Below are 23,435 nucleotides of genomic sequence, written 5' to 3'. Positions count from 1 at the left end.
CTACCACACCCATGAGGCTCTCATAGGATGAATTAAGCAGGGAACAAATCCAGGAGTTTGCCAAACCTGAAGTTTCAAACTTGTCCCTCTCAATTAATGTGTCAGATTTCTATTCTTCGATCTCCCCCACTTCCTAACTTCGGGCCTCTACCTTCAGTTGAGGAAATGAAGTCCCTTTTGTTTACCATGGGTGAAATGACAATGAGGAGCCATGCACTCTGCATCAGGTTAGACGAAATGGTTCAGGCATCTCCGTGGACCCCAACCTAGACGGCTATTATTGTCATTGTTGTTATACATTTTATACACATACTGGATAGTGTTTTATAGCTAAAGAGCACAGGCTTCTCACCACAACCCTGTAAGGAAGGTACTATATTGCTCTCCCTGCTTCTCACACTCAGAAATTCCCTGCACTAATCTCTCTTGATGAAAGAAACAGTGTGTTAGTTTCCTAGGGCTGCCATAACAAAGTACTACAACTGGTGGCTTAAACCAACAGACATTTATCCTCTTTCATAGTTCTGGTAGCTATAAGTGTGAAATCAAGGTACTAGCTCCATCTACAACCGGTAGGGGAGACTCCTTTCTTGCCATTTCTAGCTCCTGGGATTTTCTGGCTTGAACTATATAGCACTTCAGTCTCTGCCTCTGTCATTACATGGTCTCTGTGTGTGTCTGCCTTCACGTGGTAGTCTCCTCTTTGTGTCTATGTTGAAATTTCCCTCTTCTTATAAAGACACCAGTCATATTGGATTATGGCCCACCCTAATGGTTTCCTCTTAACCTGATTACAACTGCAAAGATCCTATTTCAAACAAAGGTGCTGTTCTGAGGTCCTGGGGTTTAGGATTGCAATGTATCTTTTGGGGGGACACAATTCAACTCATAACAGATGGGTTCAGAAGCATAGGCTGCGAGGTACCATGTTTCCCTGAAAATAAGACCTATCCCGAAAATAAGGTCCAGTTAAGACTGTCAGCCAGACGGACGCATTTAATACATTATGACAATGTTCCAGAAGAAGACGACATGATTGTATTTTAATAAATGTAGATTGTTGTACATGAAAAAATAAGACATCCCCTGAAAATAAGCCCTAATGGAGCAAAAATTAATGTAAAACCCGGTCTTATTTTTGGGAAAACACGGTATTTATGAATGCCTGTGTTTCTAAAGAGGCTGAATCTGCAAAGCATGCTGCCTACAGCGGATACTACCTATCAGCACACCTTTGCCTCCCCCTGACGACTGACATGGGGGACTTAAGAAGAAACCATCTTCTGACGTGTTCACTGTATTGTCCTACTCAGGAGACCCTCTAGTGAAGCTGTGAAAAGGTGAGGAATGTATGGGTCCGAGTTGTGAAGGACTTAGGGAGCGCAGGTGGGAGACGCTGTCCGTGGTGCTGATATGTAATCACGGAGGCTATACTTACACACCTTCCTTGTAGAAAACGTTTATGATGGTCTTACTCACTGGCTTTTTTCATGTTTGCCTTCCTGAGTCCATTGCTGCTACTTTCAAAGACTTTAACTGAAGAAAAATAATCTGTGTTCCGAGACCACAGAATTGCTATTTGGGTGTTCCCAAGCTGGCAACTGCTATTTTTAACTTTTTTTTTTAAATAGAATCAAAGGACAAAAATCTGGTGACATCTTTAGAGAGACTGAAGACCTAAAATTCTTAAATCTCAGAATATAAACTATAACTCTCTACTATCTGGCCCTATCAGCTCAACTCAGCATTCAACTCATAACAGCTTTGACCATTACGTGAATTACCAATTACCGAGCGTAACCAGCCTAGGTGAAGCATTATCCAAACTCTTCCACCTGCCACGTAAGACCCTCAGTAATCTCACTTAACCATGTATACATCTTATATCTGATACATGTCATTCATTTTACTTATTCATTCCACAAATAATAACTAATCACCTACTATTTGCTTAGCAGGTGTGATGGGTTGAACCGTGTCCCCCCCCCCAAAAAAAATGTTGAAGTTCTAACTGCACCTGTAAGGTACCTGGTACCTGTGAATGTGACCTTATTAGAAAATAGGATCCTGGCAGATGTAATTGAGTTAGGATGAGGTCATACAGGTGGGCCCTAGTCCAATAGGACTGGTGTCTTTACAAGAAGACGGGAAGAGACACCAAGACATACACAATGGGACAACACATGCGGTGACAGTGAGGCAGAGATTGGAGTGATGCAACGACACAGTGAGGAATGCCAGGGATGGCTGGAAACACCGAAAGCTAAGAGAAAGGCAAGGAGCAGATTCTCCTCTGGAGCCGTCAGAAAGAGCATGGCCCCATCGACACCCGGACTTTGGACTTCTAGCCTCTAGACAATGAGAGAATAAATTTCCGTTGTTTTAAGCCACTCAGTTTGTGGCAATCTGTTATGGCAACCACAGGAAACTATTACAGTAGGTAAGCCCCTAACGTTAGCCTGACTGGTCCCCCGTGCCCTCTCTAATACTTTAATCTTTATCCCAACTCTGTGACTTTGTAAGAACATTTCTCTGTTTGGAACGTCCTCTTTTCTACTCTGCACTTCTACAAGTCAATGAAGTCTACCCGTCCTCAAAGCCTAATTTAGGCACTCTGCAATGCCAGCACACAGCAGGCACTCAGTAGTGCCACGCTGGCTCCCCTCTCTGGAGCTTCAGGTAAACTTGGACCAAAACAGTCTTGGTTCCCAGGCCTACATCAGCATGTAGAAATTTAGGATTATATCTCTAACTCTTCACTGTGCCCAGAACATCTGGTAGGGCATGAAGGTAGAGTCCATTATCAGACGAAGTCTTACTTTTAGCAGGTTGGCATAACTATAGAGTTAAAGGGATTTTTACTTTGACCACAGAGTCCTACAGAGAACTCGTCAGATAAGCTCTGGGAAAGCATCTCTTTCTCTGCCTCCCAATCTCCTCTACCCCATAGTTCCCTCTGTCCTGTTCCATACTTTCTCCCCCAATAGGGTCCAAGCTTCACCTTGGAGGGGCAGCATAAGTTCATTGAGGTTCTGTGTGAATCTGGAGGAGGCACTAGATGCCATCATTCAGGATGGCACAGCTCTAAGACAACCCTTTTTCTTGCTGGTAGTGACCACTTCGATAGCACTCTAGCCTCATGTCAAAATCCCTGGCCTGATAAGATGGGAAATATACTGATGCATCCATCCACTGCCCATACCTGAATCTGTTCTTTCTGCCACACCTTCTTTTACATGTTTCTTACACATATGCTAACAAATGAATACAATGGCAGGTTGATACAGATTTATGTTTCAAAGTGGAAACACTCAGTTTCTCCATGCCAATGAATGACTGGATCCCACTGTAACACAAATAAAGTAAGAACTAAGTTGAACAGTTGCTGTGAACTAAAACAAGCTGGCAACCAATATTCAAGAGGCCGTGTGATGAATCAGAGTCACCCAGCTCTCCCATTTCAGGGGGGAGCAGTGAGAGCTGCCTGGAGCTGTGTCCTGGGAAGACTCTTCCCGACAGTTTCCAGCTCTCTCCCTCCCAATGACACACACTGTGACATAAGTGGTGTCAGCAGTTTGCCCTCCTCAGGCACGTGGGCAAGGGCTCTCGGGATGACAGCGAAGAACCTCAAAATTCTCCACAATAATTCTCAGTTCCACTGGTCGCTTCCTGGATGACTATGCACAAGTTGGGCAGTCTCTAAAATGGGGGGGCATCTGTGACATGACCCACCTGCATATGGTGGGTCATTATTGCCGTTTATAGGCTTCAATGGACTCTTTTTTAAAAGCAATGTTTTGTCTTCACAGGCCAATCATAAAATATGGAATCGGGGCCGGCCCGGTGGCTCAGGTGGTTAGAGCTCCGTGCTCCTAACTCTGAAGGCTGCCAGTTCAATTCCCACATGGGCCAGTGGGCTCTCAACCACAAGGTTGCCAGTTCAATTCCTCAAGTCCCGCAAGGGATAGTGGGCTCCGCCCCCTGCAACTAAGATTGAACACGGCACCTTGAGCTGAGCTGCCTCCCGGATGGCTCAGTTGGTTGGAGCGCATCCTCTCAACCATAAGGTTGCCTGTTCAATTCCTCGAGTCCCACAAGGGATGATGGGCAGCGCCCCCTGCAACCAACAATGGCAACTGGACCTGGAGCTGAGCTGCGCCCTCCACAACTAAGACTGAAAGGACAACAACTTGACTTGGAAAAAAGGCCTGGAAGTACACACTGTTCCCCAATAAAGTCCTGTTCCCTTTTCCCAATAAAAATCTTTGAAAAAATAAAAAATAAAATAAAACATAGAATCATGTAGAAAAATAATACATGATCATTATGGAACATTTGGAAATATGAAAGAAGAAAATTCAAACCACTTATAACCCCATGACCTAAAGGTAACCACTATTAACACTGGGCATTTTCCTGTTAGTTGTGTGTGTGTGTATGTGTGTGTGTGTTTGTATGTGTGTAAGCATGTAGATGTAGACATAGATAAATGTAGATATGTATGTATTTGTGTTTGTGTATATATATGTATATAATTTTTTATAAACTCTATGTACTGTAACCTACTTTCATTGTCTAACATTATATCAAGGTCAATTTTCTATGACTTTAAAAGTCTTTTTAGAAATCACTTTGCATGAAATTCCCTATAACATTCTATCATAGGCTTTTTGTAAATCACGTTGTGCTATAAATACAGAGTGGAGTTACTGGTAACAAAATGTTCATCAAACAGAACCTGCTCCTGGCACCTGTTTTATCAGTCTCAGCCCTTATTTTACACAGCATTTATCAGTACCAGTCCTTATTTTAGGGTTGGTTGCCTTAGTGACAAACATCAGGCCAAGTTCAGAATTTTATCCAACAGCCATCTCACTGGTACTTCTATAAAATGAAGATCAAGTCTCCTGCAGTAAGAAACAGTACTTTTTTTCTGTTGGGATTAAAACATTATCTTAGGGGCTCCCAGGATGGATTCCTTGAACACACGCGTGGTAAATAAGAGTCGTTGCTTATGATGTCAGCCAGTCACAGGGTGGACAGCAGGCTCAAGGCCCCTCGCCAGCACGAGCCCCCAGTGGGCAGATCTGGGCCAGGTCCATTCTCATTTCCCTCCAGGCACTTACACGCCGTGTGCCCACACACACAGCAACACTCAAACCCATCAAGCTTCTCTGAGCGCCTACTTTTGGTCTACACTGTGCCAGATGCTGAGAAGAAGTCTGATTTCAAATCTGGTGGGAAGATAAGATACAGATATTCATAATGAAAAAACACCAGGAGAGGTAACTGGCGAGGTCAATCTGCTGGGTCCCCGCCCTGGTCTCTAACCTAGAGCATCTGGGATGTCACACATGGCCTTGTCAGCTGAAGAGGAGGCCGAGAGGGACAGGTGCAGTGCTCTCCAGGCACCTGGTGATACCTCCATGGAGGACAGAGCCCAGCAGACCCTTCAGAATAGCCGTGAGCAGCACAAACTCCACCCACCCCAGGTCTCCTCCAAGCATGCCTGTCTCCTCTGTCTTGCCAGTTCCCGACTTCTCCTCCGGACTTTCTGTTTCCTGTTCTGATAGCTCATCTACTCAGCCTTTGGCTCTACACTCAGCAGTCATCCTTCCTGACGTCATTGTTTTACCCCTTGCTCCGCAGCCTGGACCGGAGGCTCACAGACCGCTGACGCTCAACGCCACTAGACTTGCTGTAGCTCCTGCTTTCCTAGGTCTAATGCTGACAGCTGACAAAGCTACTGCCTCAGCCCTCGCCCGCGGGTGGCTCATGCTGCTGTCACGTGTGTATGTGTAGGGCACGTGGCACCAGCATCATGACGTGCATGCATCGATGGCAATGCACAGTGACGTTCGTACCTGACTGTGGAAGGTCGGACGACCTTCCCTTAGGAGGGAGACACAGAGTACCACGCAGTGTGTGGGGAGGTGCTGCAGGCCAAGTCCTCCACGGCCTTGGATGCCCAACTAAACAAACAAAAGATAATATTCAACTAGGTCTTCCCTTTGCTGCCTTAATTCCGGAAAGCTAGGCATTTCGGTAAAAGCCACTGTACTCTCATTTAATTAAGAAAAGCTGCAGGACACCACACATACCCAAGGCATATGGAAGTTTTTATTTCCCGTAGCTGATCGTGACTATAGATTCTTAGTCACAGGTTTCAGAAACCCAACTCATGTGGTCTCAAGCAAAATACGAGACTTTGGGGCTCGTGCAACCAAAAGGTACACAGGAAGGGACCTGTCATCAGAGCAATAATGAATATATCAGGCTTGGTCTCCCTCCCACTCCTGTCCTCTTTTCATCTTTATTGGCTACAATTAGGTAGGTACTTCCCATGCAATAGCAAGACAGCCCCCAACGGCTCCAGGCTTGTATCCTACCGTCTAAACAACACCCATGGAAAGGGAAATTCTCTCTTCCAGGAGGTTCTCAAAAGTTGAGAAATTGGATCTCATGGAAGGGATGCTCGGTCCCTTGCCTATCCCTGAATCAACCACTGTGGCCCAGGGAAAGGGATAAGCCACACAGTCTGAGGGCTGGGAAGAGGCCAGTTCTCCAAGAGAAAATCAGGGTGCTACTATATAAGAGGAAATTGATACTTGAAGGTAAAAATAACAATCGTGTACTACCTTCCACCCTTTACCCTCTTGTTATCTATATACCCTTCTTTCCATTCGTACAATTTCAATATCTCTACCTAACATAATGGAACTATGCCACATGCATTCAAAAATTAAATCACTCCCTCTCTGGTCATAGACAACCCAAAATTATGTCCTGTTTTTGTATCCAGCTCCAAGACCAGGCTCTCTGGGTCCTGCAGATTCCCTCCCAATGAGGTCTAGCCAGGGCACCTCATAGTTGGGCACCCACCTGACTAACTGGCAGATGTACTCCCAACGTGTACGACAGTGTTCTTGTATTCAAGAGTGAAGAGAAAACAGGATAATACGATGGAATTTCCTGTTTGGAAATGAACAGGGGAAATGGCATACGATGTCAGCAGTCCTGTACCTCCTTCCTGTTCCACTGGACAACAGCAAGGGCTCACTCGTGGGCTAGCAGTGAGTGGGTAGCCTATCTGACAACGCTGCTTCTGGATCCCTTCTGCCCACTGCCGCCACATCTGAGCAGGAACACGGCAGGATGCTTTTGTGACCCACTTCCACATGGTGCAGGTTTGGGAATCGGGGCTTTGCCTGAGGGCGGAGCAGTCCCAGGCCCTTGTTAGCCATGCTGAGATTTCCCTGGGAAAATAACTCCCTCCGAAACTCAGTACTTATTACTCTTTCAGTCAATTTGCATTTAGTCATTTCATGGGATATTAACCAAAGCAAGAGATATCGTCCTTAATTTAGACTCTGGCCTGGGAGTTCTGTTTCTTAGCAGCAGCCTGAGGGCTCTACCCTCCTTCTCAACTTAAGGGCCTCTGTGGTGTCCTCAGCATCCGGGAAATTCAAAACTGTAGCCTGGAATGGGAAGGCTCAGCTAAACGGCCTCTCTCCTTGCAGCCCTGGGGATAATTGATATTTTAATGAATCAGTGATTCCTCCTCTTCCACCATCTCTTTTCCCATAGTCTATGATTAGAAGACTTTTTAAAAATGTTACTGTCACGTAGAGAAGCATAGAAATCATACATCTGCAGCCCAGGGGATTCTCACAGGTGAGCACACAGTGGCCCACGGCCGGGTCAGGAGGAAGACCACCACGGGACCCGCAGAAGCCCTTCCCCGTCTACCTCCTCCCTTCCCTCAAGGTCTCCAGTCACCTGACTTCTAACACCATATCTCAGTTTGGCCTGTTTGTGAAGCTTCAGAAATGGAACCCCACGGCATATATTCTTTTATGTCAAACTTCTTTCACTTAAAATTATATCTGTGAGACGCATTTGTGTTGTTAGACATCGCGATCGTCTGTTCGTGCTCATTGGTCTACAGTGCACGTTGTCACTACACAATCATTTACTCATTCTGCTGTTGACAGGCATGTAGGTTTTTCCAATGTGGGACTATTACAAAGAATGTTGCTAGGAATATCTTGTAAATGTCTTTTGGTGCACACACGCACACACATCCGTACCTAGGCGTGGGATTGCGTGGTAGCTGGGATGTGCGTACATTCAGCTTTAATAGAAAATACCACACTGTCTTCCAAAGCACCTATTTACACCCCCACCAGAAGAGTGTGGGAGTTGTAACAGTTCCACATCTTCATTAACACCGGTATGGTCAGTCCTTTTTCATTTTAACTATGTTCCTAGACTATAGAGTGGGATCTCCTAGCTGTTTTCATTGCATTTTTTCTATGACAAGTGAGATTGAGCATTTTTCCATGTTTATTTGGATATCTTCTTTTGTGACATGTCTGTTGATCAATCCTGCCCACTGTTCTATTGGAATGACTGTCTTTTTCTTATTTATTTATAGGAGTTCCAGATATGTCTGTCATATGTGCTGTGATATTCTCCCCCATCCTTGCGTTGTCACTCTGCAGTGATGGCTTTTGATGATCGTGAGGCTGAGTGGCAATCAGGCTCTGGGTCCTTCCTGGTTTTTGTCTTACCTTCTGCTCTGTTTCTGGTCTTCCTGATTTTGTTGGAATGAACTTCATCATACTGAGAACTAACCTCTTCCAATCCTGCAAAGCATAGTGCTACCTGGGTGTCAGCTACCAAAGGCAGAAAGGACCTTTTTATCAGACATATTTTCTTCTTTTTCTACTTCCAGATGGACCAACTTTGAGAGGAGTTTGTGTCTTTCTCATAGAAACTCACTGAGAACTTCAAGAAGTAGCCAACACATCCCACAGCCTGAAAAGTTCTACCAAGTGCTTTAATGGTCTGGCCTCAAATGGCACATGCCCTGAGTACCAAGAAAGAACGGACAACAGTTTAACTAGTTTCTTTGTTGGAGCAGAACAAAGACTGTTAACTTCTCAGCCAGAGATAGAAAGATCCTCACTGCTTTGCATCCTACTTTGGATGGTACATTTTAGAGTCTATCACTTGTAACACTCCACTGCTAGGTACTGATACCTAGCAGGAATCTCTTACAATTCAAACTAACTTTTGTAAAAAAAAAAAAAAAAATTTAAGTGGGGAGGGCAGAATTATTAGGTCAGGTCCTGGTATAAACTATCAGAGCTGCATTCAGGGGCTCAAGCAATTTCATTTGGACCATTTGGTCAAACTGTGTGTAGTCTGATTCATCCACTCACTCAACAAGCACTTACTTGGTACACAGGTGCCCACAAATGTACTAAGTGCAGGGGATACAATGACAAAAAAATATATGGTTGTGACCTTGGGAAGCTTTTACAGAAGACAGACTAATAAATAAATTGTAATATAAGGGGATAAGCACTAGGAAAAAGACACAGAGACTGGGCACCTCTGTGAGCATAGCGACAGGCTCTCAGCCGAGGCTTGTGGGGAAAGGGTGTCAGAGAAAGCTTCTCAGGGGAAACCAACTTGAGCTGAGTCTTGTAAAATGGTCTAAAAATGGTGAGGTTTGCAGTGGTCTTAACTCCCCCTGGGCATCAGAACCACTTGGGAAGGGGCCAAAGCTGAGTCCATTCCAGGCCAATTACCTAAGAATCGTTGAAGGTAAGGCCCAGGCACAGGTACTTTCTAAAAATATCCCAGGCGATTCTAATGTGCAGCCAGGCTTGAGATCCACTCTTCTTCAAGCTAGCGTGACAAGCAAGTGGTGCCTCCCAAACTACTGACATTCTCAGGTTAGCATGGCACCAACACAGAATTCAAGTTAAACAAACAAACAACAAATTGTAGTTTGGGGGTCGGCCCGGTGGCTCAGGCGGTTAGAGCTCCATGCTCCTAACTCCGAAGGCTGCCGGTTCGATTCCCACATGGGCCAGTGGGCTCTCAACCACAAGATTGCCAGTTCAATTCCTCGAGTCCCGCAAGGGATGGTGGGCTGCGCCCCCTGCAACTAGCAACGGCAACTGGACCTGGAGCTGAGCTGCGCCCTCCACAACTAAGATTGAAAGGACAACAACTTGACTTGGAAAAAAAAAAAAGTCCTGGAAGTACACACTGTTCCCCAATAAAGTCCTGTACCCCTTCCCCAATAAAATAAAATCTAAAAAAGAAAAATTGTAGTTCGTGTTCATTGCAATGAACTAGCACAGCAGAAACAAAAGGCACTTGCATTAGCAAGACCAAGATACAGGACAATTCAGCAATGGATGAATTAAGCGGGGAGAGTGTGGGGGGAACTATGGCAGAAATTTAATGGTTCCAGAAAAACTTGAACGCCTTGGTTTGGAGAAGATGAATCACAGCTTCAATGTACTTCTAATTGACTTGTCTTAAATCAAGACAACACAAAACCAAGGAAAGAAACAGAAGCCCTGACCTATCCTTACGCACCCCAAATCCCCCATGCTCTATCCTAATGAGTGAAATTACACTCAAGTGCAAACACTTTCCTTTGAAAGAAGGAAAAGTGAGGACAGAATGAAGAGAAGGGAATTAAGCAGAATATGAAGTTAAAAAAGAAAAGAAGGAAGGAAGGGAAGGAGGAGGGAGGGAGGGAAGAAGGAAGGGAGAGAGGCAGGGAGGGGGGGAGAGAGAGAGGAAAGAGAGAGAGAGAGAGAGAGAGAGAGAGAGAGAGAAAGGGAATTTGCATGTAGCCTAGAATATTCCTTTCTATTTTATATCATGTACCTTTACAAAAATAGAATTTGCCAGACGGGATCAGAGCATGGATTATGCTATTTGAAACCACAGTTCCTGCAGTGAGGGCCATAGCTCGAGTGGCCAAAAGAAGAGCCAGGCAATGGTACTGGGGTGAGTTGTGTGGCTGCAGGAAGAGCCAGGTCCTGCCCGCCCCCTTGGCGGGGAGCTCCCTCCCAGACAGGGTGTCAGTTACCCACTGGGCCAGCCCCATGGGAAGATGCAAGTGGGCCTCCTAACCTTCCTTGTCTCTCTTTAAAGTGCAGCTCTAGTATTTTTCACCTTGATCTTCCTTCTGTACCTGCCTCAAACTGAGTGCTATATACAGTGAAGAACACGTGGCACTGGGGTGTTAATTTGATAACTTTTCATCTTAGTGAGAATCCTTGGAGTAATAGTGCCTGTTTTCCCATCTCAAATCTCCACATGAAGCCTCCTCAATTTGGGGTTGTTATAAACCTTGCTTTCTGGGGGTTGTCGTCTGCCTCACAGTGTCCCTTCTCAGGACAGGGGTAAAGTGAGGCTCATTTCCTACCAGACGTTAAAGATGCCCCATCAGTGACATAAACTCAAAATCAATGACCCTGGATAAAAACATCAGCTGAGCCTCACCTGGTCCTTACTATTTGCAATAAATACCTCAGCACGTTCTCCCACCCTGAGTGGCACAGGTAAAACCTAGGGAAAGCTGAATAATAACAGTAATTAGCAGGAGTGTAGCTGGAGTCACCACGGCCATAATCAGTAACAACAACAATCACACGAATAGTAATAACAAAGCTGTGTCCCTTTCCTCCATAAACTACAGTCAGCAAAGTGAGTCATCACGTCAGTAAATGGGTACACCCCACAAATTGTGAAGGGTTTCACTGACGTGGGGGTTGAATATGTTCAATGGTAAATTACACACGGCTCATCCCTTGTATCTCCAAATCCAGACTCAGCCGGGTCGTGTAATAATCAGAGTAGTAACTGCCATTTTTTAAGTGCTTACTATATGCAAATGCTGAGGTAAAACGTGTTACAAACTTCATCTCCTTTCATCTTCTAAACAAGCCAAGGGGTGGGTATTATTACTAGCTCCTTTTACAAATGGGACATAAAGTAACTAACAAAGGTCCCACGTGTCGTAACTGGTGGCATTGAGAGATTCAGCTCAGATCCACCACACCTGGATCTCAAGACACGCGGTCCCCAAACGCTGTTCCTCCACAGAAAGCATAAAAGGAAGGAATCTGGACTCTGAAGGCTGCTTCTATCCTTCTTCCTCCACTTGTTTGACCCTGCACAGGTGGTTTACGTCTCCGAACCTCAGTTTCCTCGTAGTAAAATGAGGCTAATCCTCCCGCCTGGCCTGTGTCACAAAGTTACCACAGTGACTGAATGAAAACGACTGCTCTGAGGGCAGGGATCAAGTCTGTGTTGCATCCCCAGCGTTTTGTACTCAGAAACTGTCTATTGAAGTAATAATGCCTCCAGAAGTGCTTCGAAAGCGGTACTCCATCATCAAAGCACAAACGTGTGAGACGCAGGAAGTGCTATAGCCTGTGGCACCTCTGGTGAGGGCCGGCTCTGCCGCTCCAACCTCCCCGATGGCTTGAGTTCATTTCTAAACTGCATACACCTCTGGCCTCCAAATATTACAAATGAAGACCCCTGCAGTCTACAAACTACATAGGGGACCGTCATCGTGCTGACTGGAGGAGTCATCCCCAAAGATGGCACCAGCACATCAAGGTTTAGGACAGGAGGACAAGGCTGTGTTCCTGAGCCCCTTTCTAACCCCCTCCATCCCCATGGCCCAGCAGTCGTAATATCTTCAGTGGCTTGTCAGTGATGACATGCCAGTGTTTCTCTTCAGCAAAGATTGGCTCAAAAACGGAAAAGTGAGAATACATTTTCCCTCAGAGGGAAATGCTCTGGAAGCTGAGGTACCAAAGGCCAGTTCATGAGAATCAGTAAACCCTGAGATAAGCCGCCCCACGCCAGCCTGACGGCACGCTGTGCATAGTCTGAGTCTGCGTATGCTGCTTCCTGGGACAGCCCAGCCGAAGAAGCTCCCGGCCTGTCCTTTCTGCACAGCCCACGGCTACTGGCCAGAGAAGAAGGCCCCCTCTGAGGTCTGCTCAGCACCATGCCTTCTCTCCACAGCAACTCAGGTCTGTGGGGTCCTCCATCAGAGTCCAGGGAGCTGAGGATTGGGGGAAAACACAAGAGACGGAGAGAAACACAACGGATATACCCCACAGCCAGAACACTCGTGTCTGCTCATCATGACACCCATCTCAGGGTCCAGGTGAAATTCAGTCCACCCCCATTCTAAACATAGCTCCTCACTTCCCTGTCCCAGAAACAAAGCCAAGCTGGGGCAGAGGGTGGAGCCACCTGGCTTTATACTTATATCTCTTAAAAACCCAGAGGGGGGCCAGGAAGGCCTCACAAGCAGAGAGCGTGTCATCATTGAGCTGTCTGGGGACAGATCACCTCTTCAGATCTGATGGCAGAGGGTAGGAAATGTACTGCGTGCGGAGTCTGTGATCTGCCCCATCTGTTCAGGGCTGTTCTGTCCATGGCAGGTGCCAAACGGCCCATCAGCTCCTGCTGTGCAGGCGCATGTGGGGCCCAGGTGACAGGAGAAGTCTGTAGAGACGTGGAGGAGCAGGCCCCACTGTCTGGGGTACGCGGAAGGTTTGCACTGGCTTGACCAACAGGCAGGACGCCCACGACTCTTCACGGCAGCACTTTTGCTTTGAGATCTAAGAATCTGCCTCTGTGGCACTGAGCCTCTGAAAATACAAGGATGAAAAGGATGCCACAGCTGCTCGCAAAGTTTACAGTCTCCTGGAAAAGCCACAGTTGTGGCCAAATGGTACGGTTTCTAGTTGAATATGAAGTTAGAAAGGTAAACTGAGGCTGGGCTGTGAAGGGCTTTATGTGCCAAGCCAGAGTGCTTGGATTATATCTCAACATTTGTGATCGTTGGGTTTGGTGGGCTGCAAAAGAGGTCCATAGGGTGACAGAAGAAAATATTAAAATATCTATATTTTTATCTGTATCTAATTAAACGCAAATTAAGCTTCATGAATATTCACTATAAGCAGTGACTCTCATGCTTGCACTTGGTCCACCCATCAGTGAGCACAAGTCATGGAGGGTCTTGAGAGATCATGGGGGGAGAAGGGACATGTGTTGACAGTGGCGACTTCCTTTCTGGGTTCTCTCTCAGCGCCACGTGACCAACTACACACAAGCCTAGGAAAGTGGAATTACAGAGTGGACCTGGTTTATAATTAAACTAACCAGCCCCAAAATAGGCAAGAGGCTTAAATTTTTTCTTCTAAAAAAAGAAGACATGGATTGAAGTAATAATGCAAGACAAAGGAAACAACAAGAAAAGGGCAGGCCTGACAAGTTCTGAGTCAGCTGCATTGCAAGAATAAACAATGACAATGTAATCAGATCTCCCAAGTCAGCCAAAAAGTTTTTAAATTACCAAGAAGACTATTTAAAATGCAGCGTTACGTTTGCTGTTGGTAATGAGGAACCTAGTCCTAAATGTAAACGGTGTCTGAAATATTAGCTAATGATAGCAATGTAACCATCGCAATTAACGAGACATTTAAAAATACTGTTTACACTCATCATCTTTATCATGTCTTTTCTGAACTGTTATGCATCCTTTATAATGAGCAGAATCTGATGGTACTGTAATGCGTGTATAAAATTACAAGTGAGTGAGTACATCTGCTGGGCGTGCAGACTCAACACTTTTTCATTGCTAACAGTGGGCCATCGAAGGTCCTGGAAGTCACTGCTCAAAACGATGCAACCCAGAGCAGGCCTCGATCCCCATGTGGACCCCCTGTGCTTCCCATGGATCTCTCTGCTCAGCAACACGAGGACAAAGGTTAAAAAGGGAGGCTGGGCACTGCATCGGCACAACTTTGTCAAAGGCCATCTTAAGGTGTAAGACCTACCGGTTTAACCAGACTGTTTCTTCCCGGCCGTGGCCACGTGCCAGAGAGGAAACATACCCAGCTAAACTCAGCTCTGCAACTCACAGAGATTTGGGGCAATTCACGGCAATGCCACACGTGCAAAATAAAGGAGGTGTCGTCGGTGCTTTTATTTTAATGTTAATTACCTTATATGTATTTGAAGAGCACTGATTTTCCATTTATGGTAGTCATTTGCTTTTAAAATCAATTTATGTGAGTTCTATAAGAGTGGATGTTAAAATATAAGGCAAATAACTTAGCTGGAGTACAGATTTATGTGTCAAAAATTTGACAGATGGGATGTAAATGATTAGGAAGAACTGGATTAGAGGGCCTTTAGCTAGTGCCCAGGTATGATTCTTCTTATCGCATACAGATATAAAGTAAAATATTGTAAAGCCCTTCTAGCAAATAACAGGATTTAGACACGCAGGTTTCAGTTCAGGTTTTGCCCCATGTCTTACTTAGTCCGTCCAGGCTGCTGTTACAAAAATACAATAGACTGGGGGCTTAAACAACAAAATTTGTTTCTCACAGTTCTGGAGGCTGGAGGGTCCAAGGTCAGGGTGCCAGCAGATTCAGTGACTGGTGAGGGCTCCCCAGTTCTTCTCGCTGTGTCCTCACATGGTGGAAGGGGCCAGGGAGTTCTCCGGGGCCTCTTTTATACCGGCACTAATTTCATTGATGAGGGCGCCACCCTCATGACCTTATCACCTACGAAAGGCCCCACCTCCAAATACCATCACACTGGGGGTCACAGCTCAACACATACATTTGGGGGACACAAACATTCAGTCCACAGCACTTAGTCTTTGGCTTCTCATTTAAGATGAACAAATGCAAATCAAAGGCTGATAAATGAGGTGGTGACGGCTTCTGCTTCTCAGAAGTGGCCCTTGACCTCTCAGCCCGAGACCCAGAGACCCTCACAGGCCCCTCCTGGGGATTCCTATAATCTCTGGGCAGCTTTTTGTTTCTTTTAGCAGAAGAGTTGGGGGCGGAGGGGTGTGGGGAGGGGGCAGTGGTTTACCTGCTGTTTTCACAAAGAACGCTCTCTGTTGTGCTGCTGTGAAATCGAACTATTGTGGAAAGAAATGACCAGATCCCAGGACAGAGAGTGATGACCAAACAGACTAATAAAAACGTGGGCTTGAGGCCCTGAGGCTCATCCAGCCTCCATCTCCAGGATAACTGCGCGGGTTTGGCGCCCCCTGCTGCCCCTTTCCTGCCTGTGTCTGTGTCCTGAGTTCCCTGTGTCCTACGCATGTTCTCTTTATCCAGTGTTCCTTGTTCCCTGTGTCCTGTATCCCGTGTCCTGTATCCCCTTTGTCCTATGTTCCTGTGCCCCCTGCTTTCCCTGTGTCCTGTGTTTTGTATTCCCTCTGTCTCGTCCCCTGTGTCCCTGTGTCAGGTTTCCAGTGTCCTGTGTTTCAGACACACTGACTCTGGCGGGCAGGGAGGACCACAGGAAAATGAACATTAACCGTGGAGTGAGGGCACAGTCTTTCAAAAATGCACCTGAAACATCAACACTGTAAAACCCACGATGGTTAAGAAAATCAAGTGCAGTGAGGTGGCTTTGCACCTCCCCGTCCCTTACTACTCCACTGAGTTACTGTGCGACTTGAAGACACGACAGCGGAACCTGGTCAGTGTCCTCAGCCAGACTGTCCCCGTGTCACCTGGCTGTACCTTGGTACCAGCCCTTGCGTGCATCTGCACTGAGGCTGGGAGGGGGTGGTAACACAGGGGACATAGGAACACAAGGTAATCGTTTCTTCAAGAAACAATAAGCTTCTACACTGAGCTAGGAGGCATGGTAATAATACCGAAGGTGTTTAATACAGGCTAAGGGCACGGCCCCTGCTCTCAAAGACCTTTCCATCAGAATAAAAGAGAGAGAGAGATAAAAGCATAACGGGTAAATAACATCAGCTACCATGATTTGAGGCAGCCACTATACCACTGTGTCCAGTGTTAACAATCATGTAAGTTCATCATTGCCAGGTTACAGATGGGGAAATCGAGGCTCAAAGAGGCCAAAGGACAGAGGTCGAAGTGGGAGAGACAGATCTCAAACCCTGGCCCACTGGGCTCCAAACCCCATGCTCTGTGCGCTCACATCCTTCTGTGGCTTTGTTCTATCCTACACGGGGTGGGGAGCTACAGCCAGTCCTGTGGCCACACGCAGGCACAGACAGATGGGGGCACATATCTATGACAGTGTCACCTCCAGGGTTAGAGGAAGGCAAATGGGTGGGGATGGGGGAATATACAAATGCTTTATTTCTGTTAGGTTAAAAACAAACAAGGAGGGGCCGGCCCGGTGGCTCAGGTGGTTGGAGCTCTGTGCTCCTAACTCTGAAGGCTGCCGGTTCGATTCCCACATGGGCCAGTGGGCTCTCAACCACAAGGTTGCCAGTTTGATTCCTCAAGTCCCGCAAGGGATGTTGGGATCCGCCCCCTGCAACTAGCAACGGCAACTGGACCTGGAGCTGAGCTGTGCCCTCCACAACTAAGACTAAAAGGACAACAACTTGACTTGGAAAATGTCCTGGAAGTACACACTATTCCCCAATAAAGTCCTGTTCCCCTTTCCCAATAAAATCTTAAACACACACACACAAACACACACATACACACACACAAAACAAAACAAAAAAAACACAAGGTTTAAAACCCACACAGAACTCATAGTGTGTTGTTAGATAAAAATATTTTTAAATGCTCATTAAAATTGTTCATTGCAAAAAATGTCAGTATTTGTTCATTCCGGTTGGTAGCTACATATCTACACGGCTGTTTTACCTGTACAGCTCCATATTTAAAAAAGTTTTCCTAAAGAATATTTTGAAAGAAGAAGGAAAGAAACCGGAAGGAAATAAATATCCTCCAAGAATCTGAATATAAAATCAGGAAAACCATTCTACGCACTTAGCCACACACACGAGCTTGACTGTGCAACCACACATTCAGTCCGCGTGGAGAAAATTCAGCTATTTACACAGCGGCTTTCACCGGGGAACCTCTGAGCACTTCACAAACACAAATTAATTGCACCTCCTGTCACTTTCTAAAAGACAGAGGAGTGTTTTATAGATTGTTAGGTAGAGTCTGGGGAAAATGAGGTGTCTTGTCTGACATCACACCATGAGTTACGGACTGAATTGGGACTAGAGATTTAGAAACTCGACAAGCAGCCCTGCGGCCTAACCCCAGCTGTGATGGCATCACTGACAAAGGTGAAACCTAGAGCGTCAGCCGCCCCCACTTTGTTCCCGATATGCTTTCATATACCAGGCCTTTAAGCAGCAGCCCTTACAGAGAGGTCAGCCTCCCTTTCTGCACATTAAGCTTCATCTGAAAATATCTTTCCACACATAAATAGAGATCTTTTTTCAGGGACAACCCAAACCACATCCTCTGGCTTTGATTGTACACATCCAGCCAGGCTTTTTTAAGCATTGGGCCTACGGAGGAATGAAACAGCTCTCCCTTGCCTGTCCCTTTCCCCTTCTCTCAGCAGACAGGAACTGGGAGGACAGGGAAATCTGTCCACATCAGGGCTCTACCTCCCGGGGAGGCCTAGTCCCTCGAGAACCAGTACTGAGACAGACCACTGGCTCCAGAATCCCCTGCGGGGCAGCGGTAAACTTCTCTGGTTGCCGATCCTGGACCCTATTTCCTCGTACAGTTCCTCTTACCTTCCCACCTGAGCCCCACAGCACCAAGTGGAGGGGTTCTGAACCTCATCACCTCACACTTCAGGTCTCAGCCTCTAACTGGCCTCTGTGGCTGCTGGCCTCTGATCGTGATTGTTCCGAAAGACAAACTGACCATGCCAGGCCCCCACCGAAACTCTCTGCCACCCCACTGGCTGAGGATGAAGTCCACTCTCCTTTGCACAGGCCATGGGACACCTCCAGCCTCTCCTCCTTCTGCTCCCCCTTCCCAGAAGCAGAGCCCCTTCCCCCGACCATGGGGCAGTTCCTCATGGAACATCCATAGAATTCTGAGTCAGTCCAGAGTTCAATCATCAAGTATAAGTAGGTCTGAGGAGAACGGCAGGCAAGCAGCAAAGCCTGGAAAGTTCCAACTACAGGGAGCCATGAGAAGCAGACTTAGAAAAGCAAGGCCTGAAGCCCAGAAGCTAGCTGCTGAATTTGCTTTCTCTGTGCTCCCTGCGGCCAAAGGCGGGAAAGCATCCAGGAGACACCGCCACCTCCGCAGGTCCCCTTTCCCACACGGGGCAGCCGGGCCTTCCCTGGGTTTGCCACCAGAAGACACTGGCACAGGCCACTGAAGCTCTGAGGCCGTCCCGCAGGCTGAGGCACCACAATGACTCCAGGACTCAGGGTGGCACAGTAGCGCCCAGAGCCTGAGTTTTGGGTGCGTCTTGTGGCCAAGAGGGAGCCGTAGAGGATTTCTCCTGGGAAGTAACGCGATCAGATAGGGTTTGTGGGAAGACCACTCTGGCCGCTGTTTGGGGACAGGGAGTCAACTTGGGAGACGATGACAAGAGTCTGGGTGAAGATGAAAAGAGCCTGAACTGTGGCTGGGAGCACAGGTCGGGGAGCAGGGGCTGGATGCAGTCGTGCACTGGGGCTCCGGTGAGGGTGGTGATTCGTGAGGTGGAGGGAAGCGTGGAGCCAGAAAAGACGGGGGACAAAGAGAGGGATATTCAGCCCATCAGCCAGCAGTGACTGGCTGTTAGTTACATGACGTCTGCCCAGGAGAAGACAGGACGGGCTGCTCTGCTCTTTCAGTATCGGACACATTGCTCAAGTGCCTAGTTCTACTACTAAACTGCAAGTTACTTTATAATAAAAATCTTTCTTTACTTATCTTTGCACTCCCAGGGTCTAACACTGTACCTAACATGTAATAAATTTTTAATAGATAAGGCCAATAAGGTCTCACTGGCTAGAAAACAGGATTACATGTAAAATTAGTGGGAGAAGCTGGAAGGCAGAGTTAAGCCGTGTTTTAAAGGATGTTGAATGAAGGGTGTCCAGTTATTTGTATATTTGATTCTGTAAGTAATAGAGAGTCACTGAAGTTGTATGAGAACGACAGGAATTTGATCAGACCCATGCTTTAGGAGAACTAGACCAGCAACGACGTGTATAAGGGGTTAGAGCAGGGAGGAGCAGTCAGAGAGCTATAGCAATATCACAGCAGAGAGTTCCTGCAGTGTCACTAACGGTCCATGGCCCCATTCTACAGACTGCAAGTTAAGTCACTCACCATTAAATTGAAAATCACATCTCAGGAACTCCAATTAAGACAGACACAAAGACAGTATAAGATCCAACTGGTTTGTTCAAATATTTCTGTCTGTGCTGGGAGAACCTGCTCCTTCAAATGCCAACAGCATTTACAACTCTCCCAAGTCTGAGCCTGTGCCATGTTGTAAATTAGAAGAGGCCCACATCTGGGTTTAATGACCATTGTCTAAAAAGAAACCTATCTGGAGAATTGGAAAGGAAGGAAAAGCTTATGTTTAGGGGGAATAGGTTTTATCTCAAACCACCTAGCTTCCATTTGATAAAACTCTCCATTGCCAACCGAATGTCAGGCCTGGATTCTCACAATGCTTACATGTAATAGAAAATAGGGACCTAAACTGGAAGTGCCTCTTATTTGTTACTCTGGTGTGGCAGATGGCCCTCTCCTGCTATGCAGGGAAATGGACTTTGCTTTCAGAGGGAAAAGCCTATAAAATACTGATGCGTTGTCCAGGATCTGCAGAAATGATTAACCCCTTGCGTACACTCACCAAACATGTACAGCAGGTCCTTGGAGAACGCTGTTTCGTCCAACGTCGTGTGGCTGTAACATTGATAAGATGCCCGAGGAACTTAACTCTTGTTTATAGCAACAGGCTAATATTGGTTTCAGTACACATCATTTTGCCTGAAGTTGCAGAACTTATCAACCACTTTAAGAAGGGACTTACTGCATGTGGAATATAAACAGCATTGCTGAGCAGAGACTGGGCCTTCATCTTCATATAGCAGCCACAGTGCACTGCACGTGGCGAATATCTCTAAATGTGAACGTATGGACAACCAGCTTAATGAGAAGTCTCAACTCTTAAGGCATAAATATAGATGGGTCTCTTGCACTGGTGAGCCTGTGAGGTTTCTGCAGTTCAGTAAGAATCCAACCGGCAAACCAGATGCCAGGTCCCCATTTCTTGCAGACACCCTTGATAATACAGCAGGGTCAGAGGTGAATTTGGGCGTTAAAATGTGTTCTATTCAAAGTCTTTTGGTTTAACTAAAGGTCCTCATTGACAAATCAGGCTGCAGTATCTAACATCATGGGGATACACGTAAGAGACAAAGATCAAATATATACGTACATGTAACACACACTTACATCGAATTTATTATATGCCAGGAGCTATCACTTTTAAATTATTAATTTATTTAATTTAATGCTAATAACAAACCCAGGTACTATTATTATCCTCGTTTACAAATGAGAAACTGAAGCACAGAGAATATATTCAACCTGCCCAGGGTCATCCAATCTGTCGGGGCCCAAATTCTCGTGTCTTAATAGCAATACCTAGCCTCGTACACACCTCTTTTGTGGGTTGCTACAATTCTCTATTTGATTTATTCTGTCTGGAGTGATAAACATTTGATTTGTGTTGTGAATTGGTGCATCCCTTGCTTTAGGGATGAGTACTTCTCACATAGATATTGAACTGTTGAGAATTAAAATGTGACCATTTTCTCCCTAGTCCATTGCTAGGCACAGTCTGATTGCTTAATACGTGTAAAATTCCAGTACAGAAAAGGGTCTAATGTAAAAACAACGAATTCCATTTCCCAAGGGTGACTGCTAAAAATGGCAGCTAGTTGACTCCCCTTCTGATCTCACATTGTTACCCAATAAGGGCTAAATCGGGTTTAACTTCTGGGAAGGCCTTGGAAGTAGGGGACAGGCAATCTCCACTGTCATTCATCCTTCCTCAATGGAAACGCCCCACTGAGTAGCACTCACTGCAGCTTGGTCTGCCCTGCGGCAGAGGTCATGACTGCCAGCAGATCCTTTGTGACCACCCCGGAGAATGGTGTTACAGAGCAGAGCCCTCGTGCCTGGCAGAGCAGAGCCCACGCCTGAAGGGGATGGAGCAAAGACAGTAAAGACGGAACTTGTTAGCTTCAGATCTCTGCCTGAAGTGTCTTCCATTCCACTGTTCTTGCACAAAGAGCAGTGGCTGTGTGTGGAAAGAGTGCATGTGTGTGCAATGAATGGGAACGTGACCCCCTCCTGGTGACTCACACCAGCCTTGCTGAGTGTTTGGTGGTGTTTAACAGCCAGCTGCCTTTGTCACAAACAAATTTCATGCCCATTGCCTAGTCCCTAAAAATTCATTCCCAAAAGATCATTAACAGTTCAAAATTTATGGACCCATACTCCTTAAAATAAGGAAAATGCTTCCATGTGTTGGCCACCGTGATGTATTATAGAAATGTATACTTGAACCCTATGTCATTTTACTAATGTCAGCCCAATAAATAAAAAAGGAGGAGGACGAAGAGGAGGAAGAGAGGGAGGAGGAGGAGGAGGAGGAGGAGGAGAAGGATTAGGAGGAGGAGGGGGAGGAAGAAAAGGAACAGGAGAAAGAGGAGGAGGGGAGGAGAAGGTGGAGGAGGAAGAGGAGGAGGGGGGAGGGGGAGGAGGAGGACGGGGAGGAGGGGGAGGAGGAGGAGGAGGAGGAGAATGGGGAGGAGGATAAAAATGCCCATGGCTCTTGGGCACCAAAATCACCCCAACTGGGGGCAGGAGGGAGAGTGTACTTTCAAAAGTGGCAAACAAGATTAAGCCTTTCAGTCAATCATTTCAAAAGAAATAACCAAGGTTTTAGCGCAATAGGTCACAGGGACCAAAGTACTACTTTCAGTTAAAGCTTTGGTCTGTTCAAAGTACCTTGCACCTCTAGATTTTTTGTAATCAAATGACAGTTTACCAATTTTGTTGAACACTAAGAGTTTTACTGGTGTCAGTATAACCAATAAATAAAATTGGCTTTATTTTATGTCAAAGACAATGACTGAAAGGCACAAACAATATAAATGAAATGAAACAAGACTATAGAGTCAAACAGACCTGAGTTTGATTCCCAACCCTGGAGAGCTGTGTAATCTTGGTCAAGTTACTACTCAATGTCTTTGAACCCCTGTTTTCTCTTTGGTAAAATGGGGATAATTATACTTGTTCTACGGATTTGATGCTCTTGTGAAAGTTAAATGGGATAACATGCAAAAGTGCCCAGTACCACTCCACATACATTTTAGATGTTTCTCTTCCCTGTAATAATACAGAAAAACAGTAAGACATTACTGTGAAGTAGCATCATTTTGCAAATTTACAGATGAGTCAACCAAAATGGGGGGGGAAATGGATTCAAGATATTTGTTGGGTACCCAACGCATGTACACCACAATGCATGATATGGTGAGAAAAGAGAAGACATAGCCTGATTTTAAAGAGCTTACACTAAAATAGGGAGGCAAAATGTTCATATTAGACACTGAACAGCATGAAAGTCATAATAACCCTTACTGAGAACTTACAACGTGCTAAAGCATCGTGCTGACCACTTCAGGAATAGGCTCTCATCTGATCCTCTTAATAACCCAATGAAGGAGTTACTCTTATTCCCCATTTTTCCAGATGAGAAAACTGAGGCCTAGTGAAGTTCCGTTACTT

At 46.0% G+C, this 23,435-nt stretch overlaps 1 protein-coding gene across 10 annotated transcripts in view; it reads right to left on the bottom strand.

Moving 5' to 3' along the window:
* CNIH3 (cornichon family AMPA receptor auxiliary protein 3) overlaps nt 1-23,435 on the bottom strand; it is a 181,209-nt gene that overhangs the window by 118,790 nt on the left and 38,984 nt on the right. For 7 of the 10 annotated variants that reach the window (XM_033099725.1, XM_033099728.1, XM_033099729.1 and 4 more), the window contains 2 exons: nt 20,665-20,754; nt 20,485-20,566 (listed from right to left, as the gene is read on the bottom strand). The exons of the other annotated variants lie outside the window; for them this stretch is intronic. In XM_033099725.1, coding sequence (XP_032955616.1) covers nt 20,485-20,566; nt 20,665-20,687 — 105 coding nt within the window. In that variant the 5' untranslated portion in view covers nt 20,688-20,754. The remainder of the gene's footprint in view (nt 1-20,484; nt 20,567-20,664; nt 20,755-23,435) is intronic. 10 annotated transcript variants of the gene reach the window in all.

Source organism: Rhinolophus ferrumequinum, chromosome 27 (genome assembly GCF_004115265.2).
Source record: "Rhinolophus ferrumequinum isolate MPI-CBG mRhiFer1 chromosome 27, mRhiFer1_v1.p, whole genome shotgun sequence".
Lineage (NCBI taxonomy): Eukaryota > Metazoa > Chordata > Mammalia > Chiroptera > Rhinolophidae > Rhinolophus > Rhinolophus ferrumequinum.
Note: the sequence above shows the minus strand (reverse complement) of the source record. Positions and strands in the feature narration are given on the sequence as shown.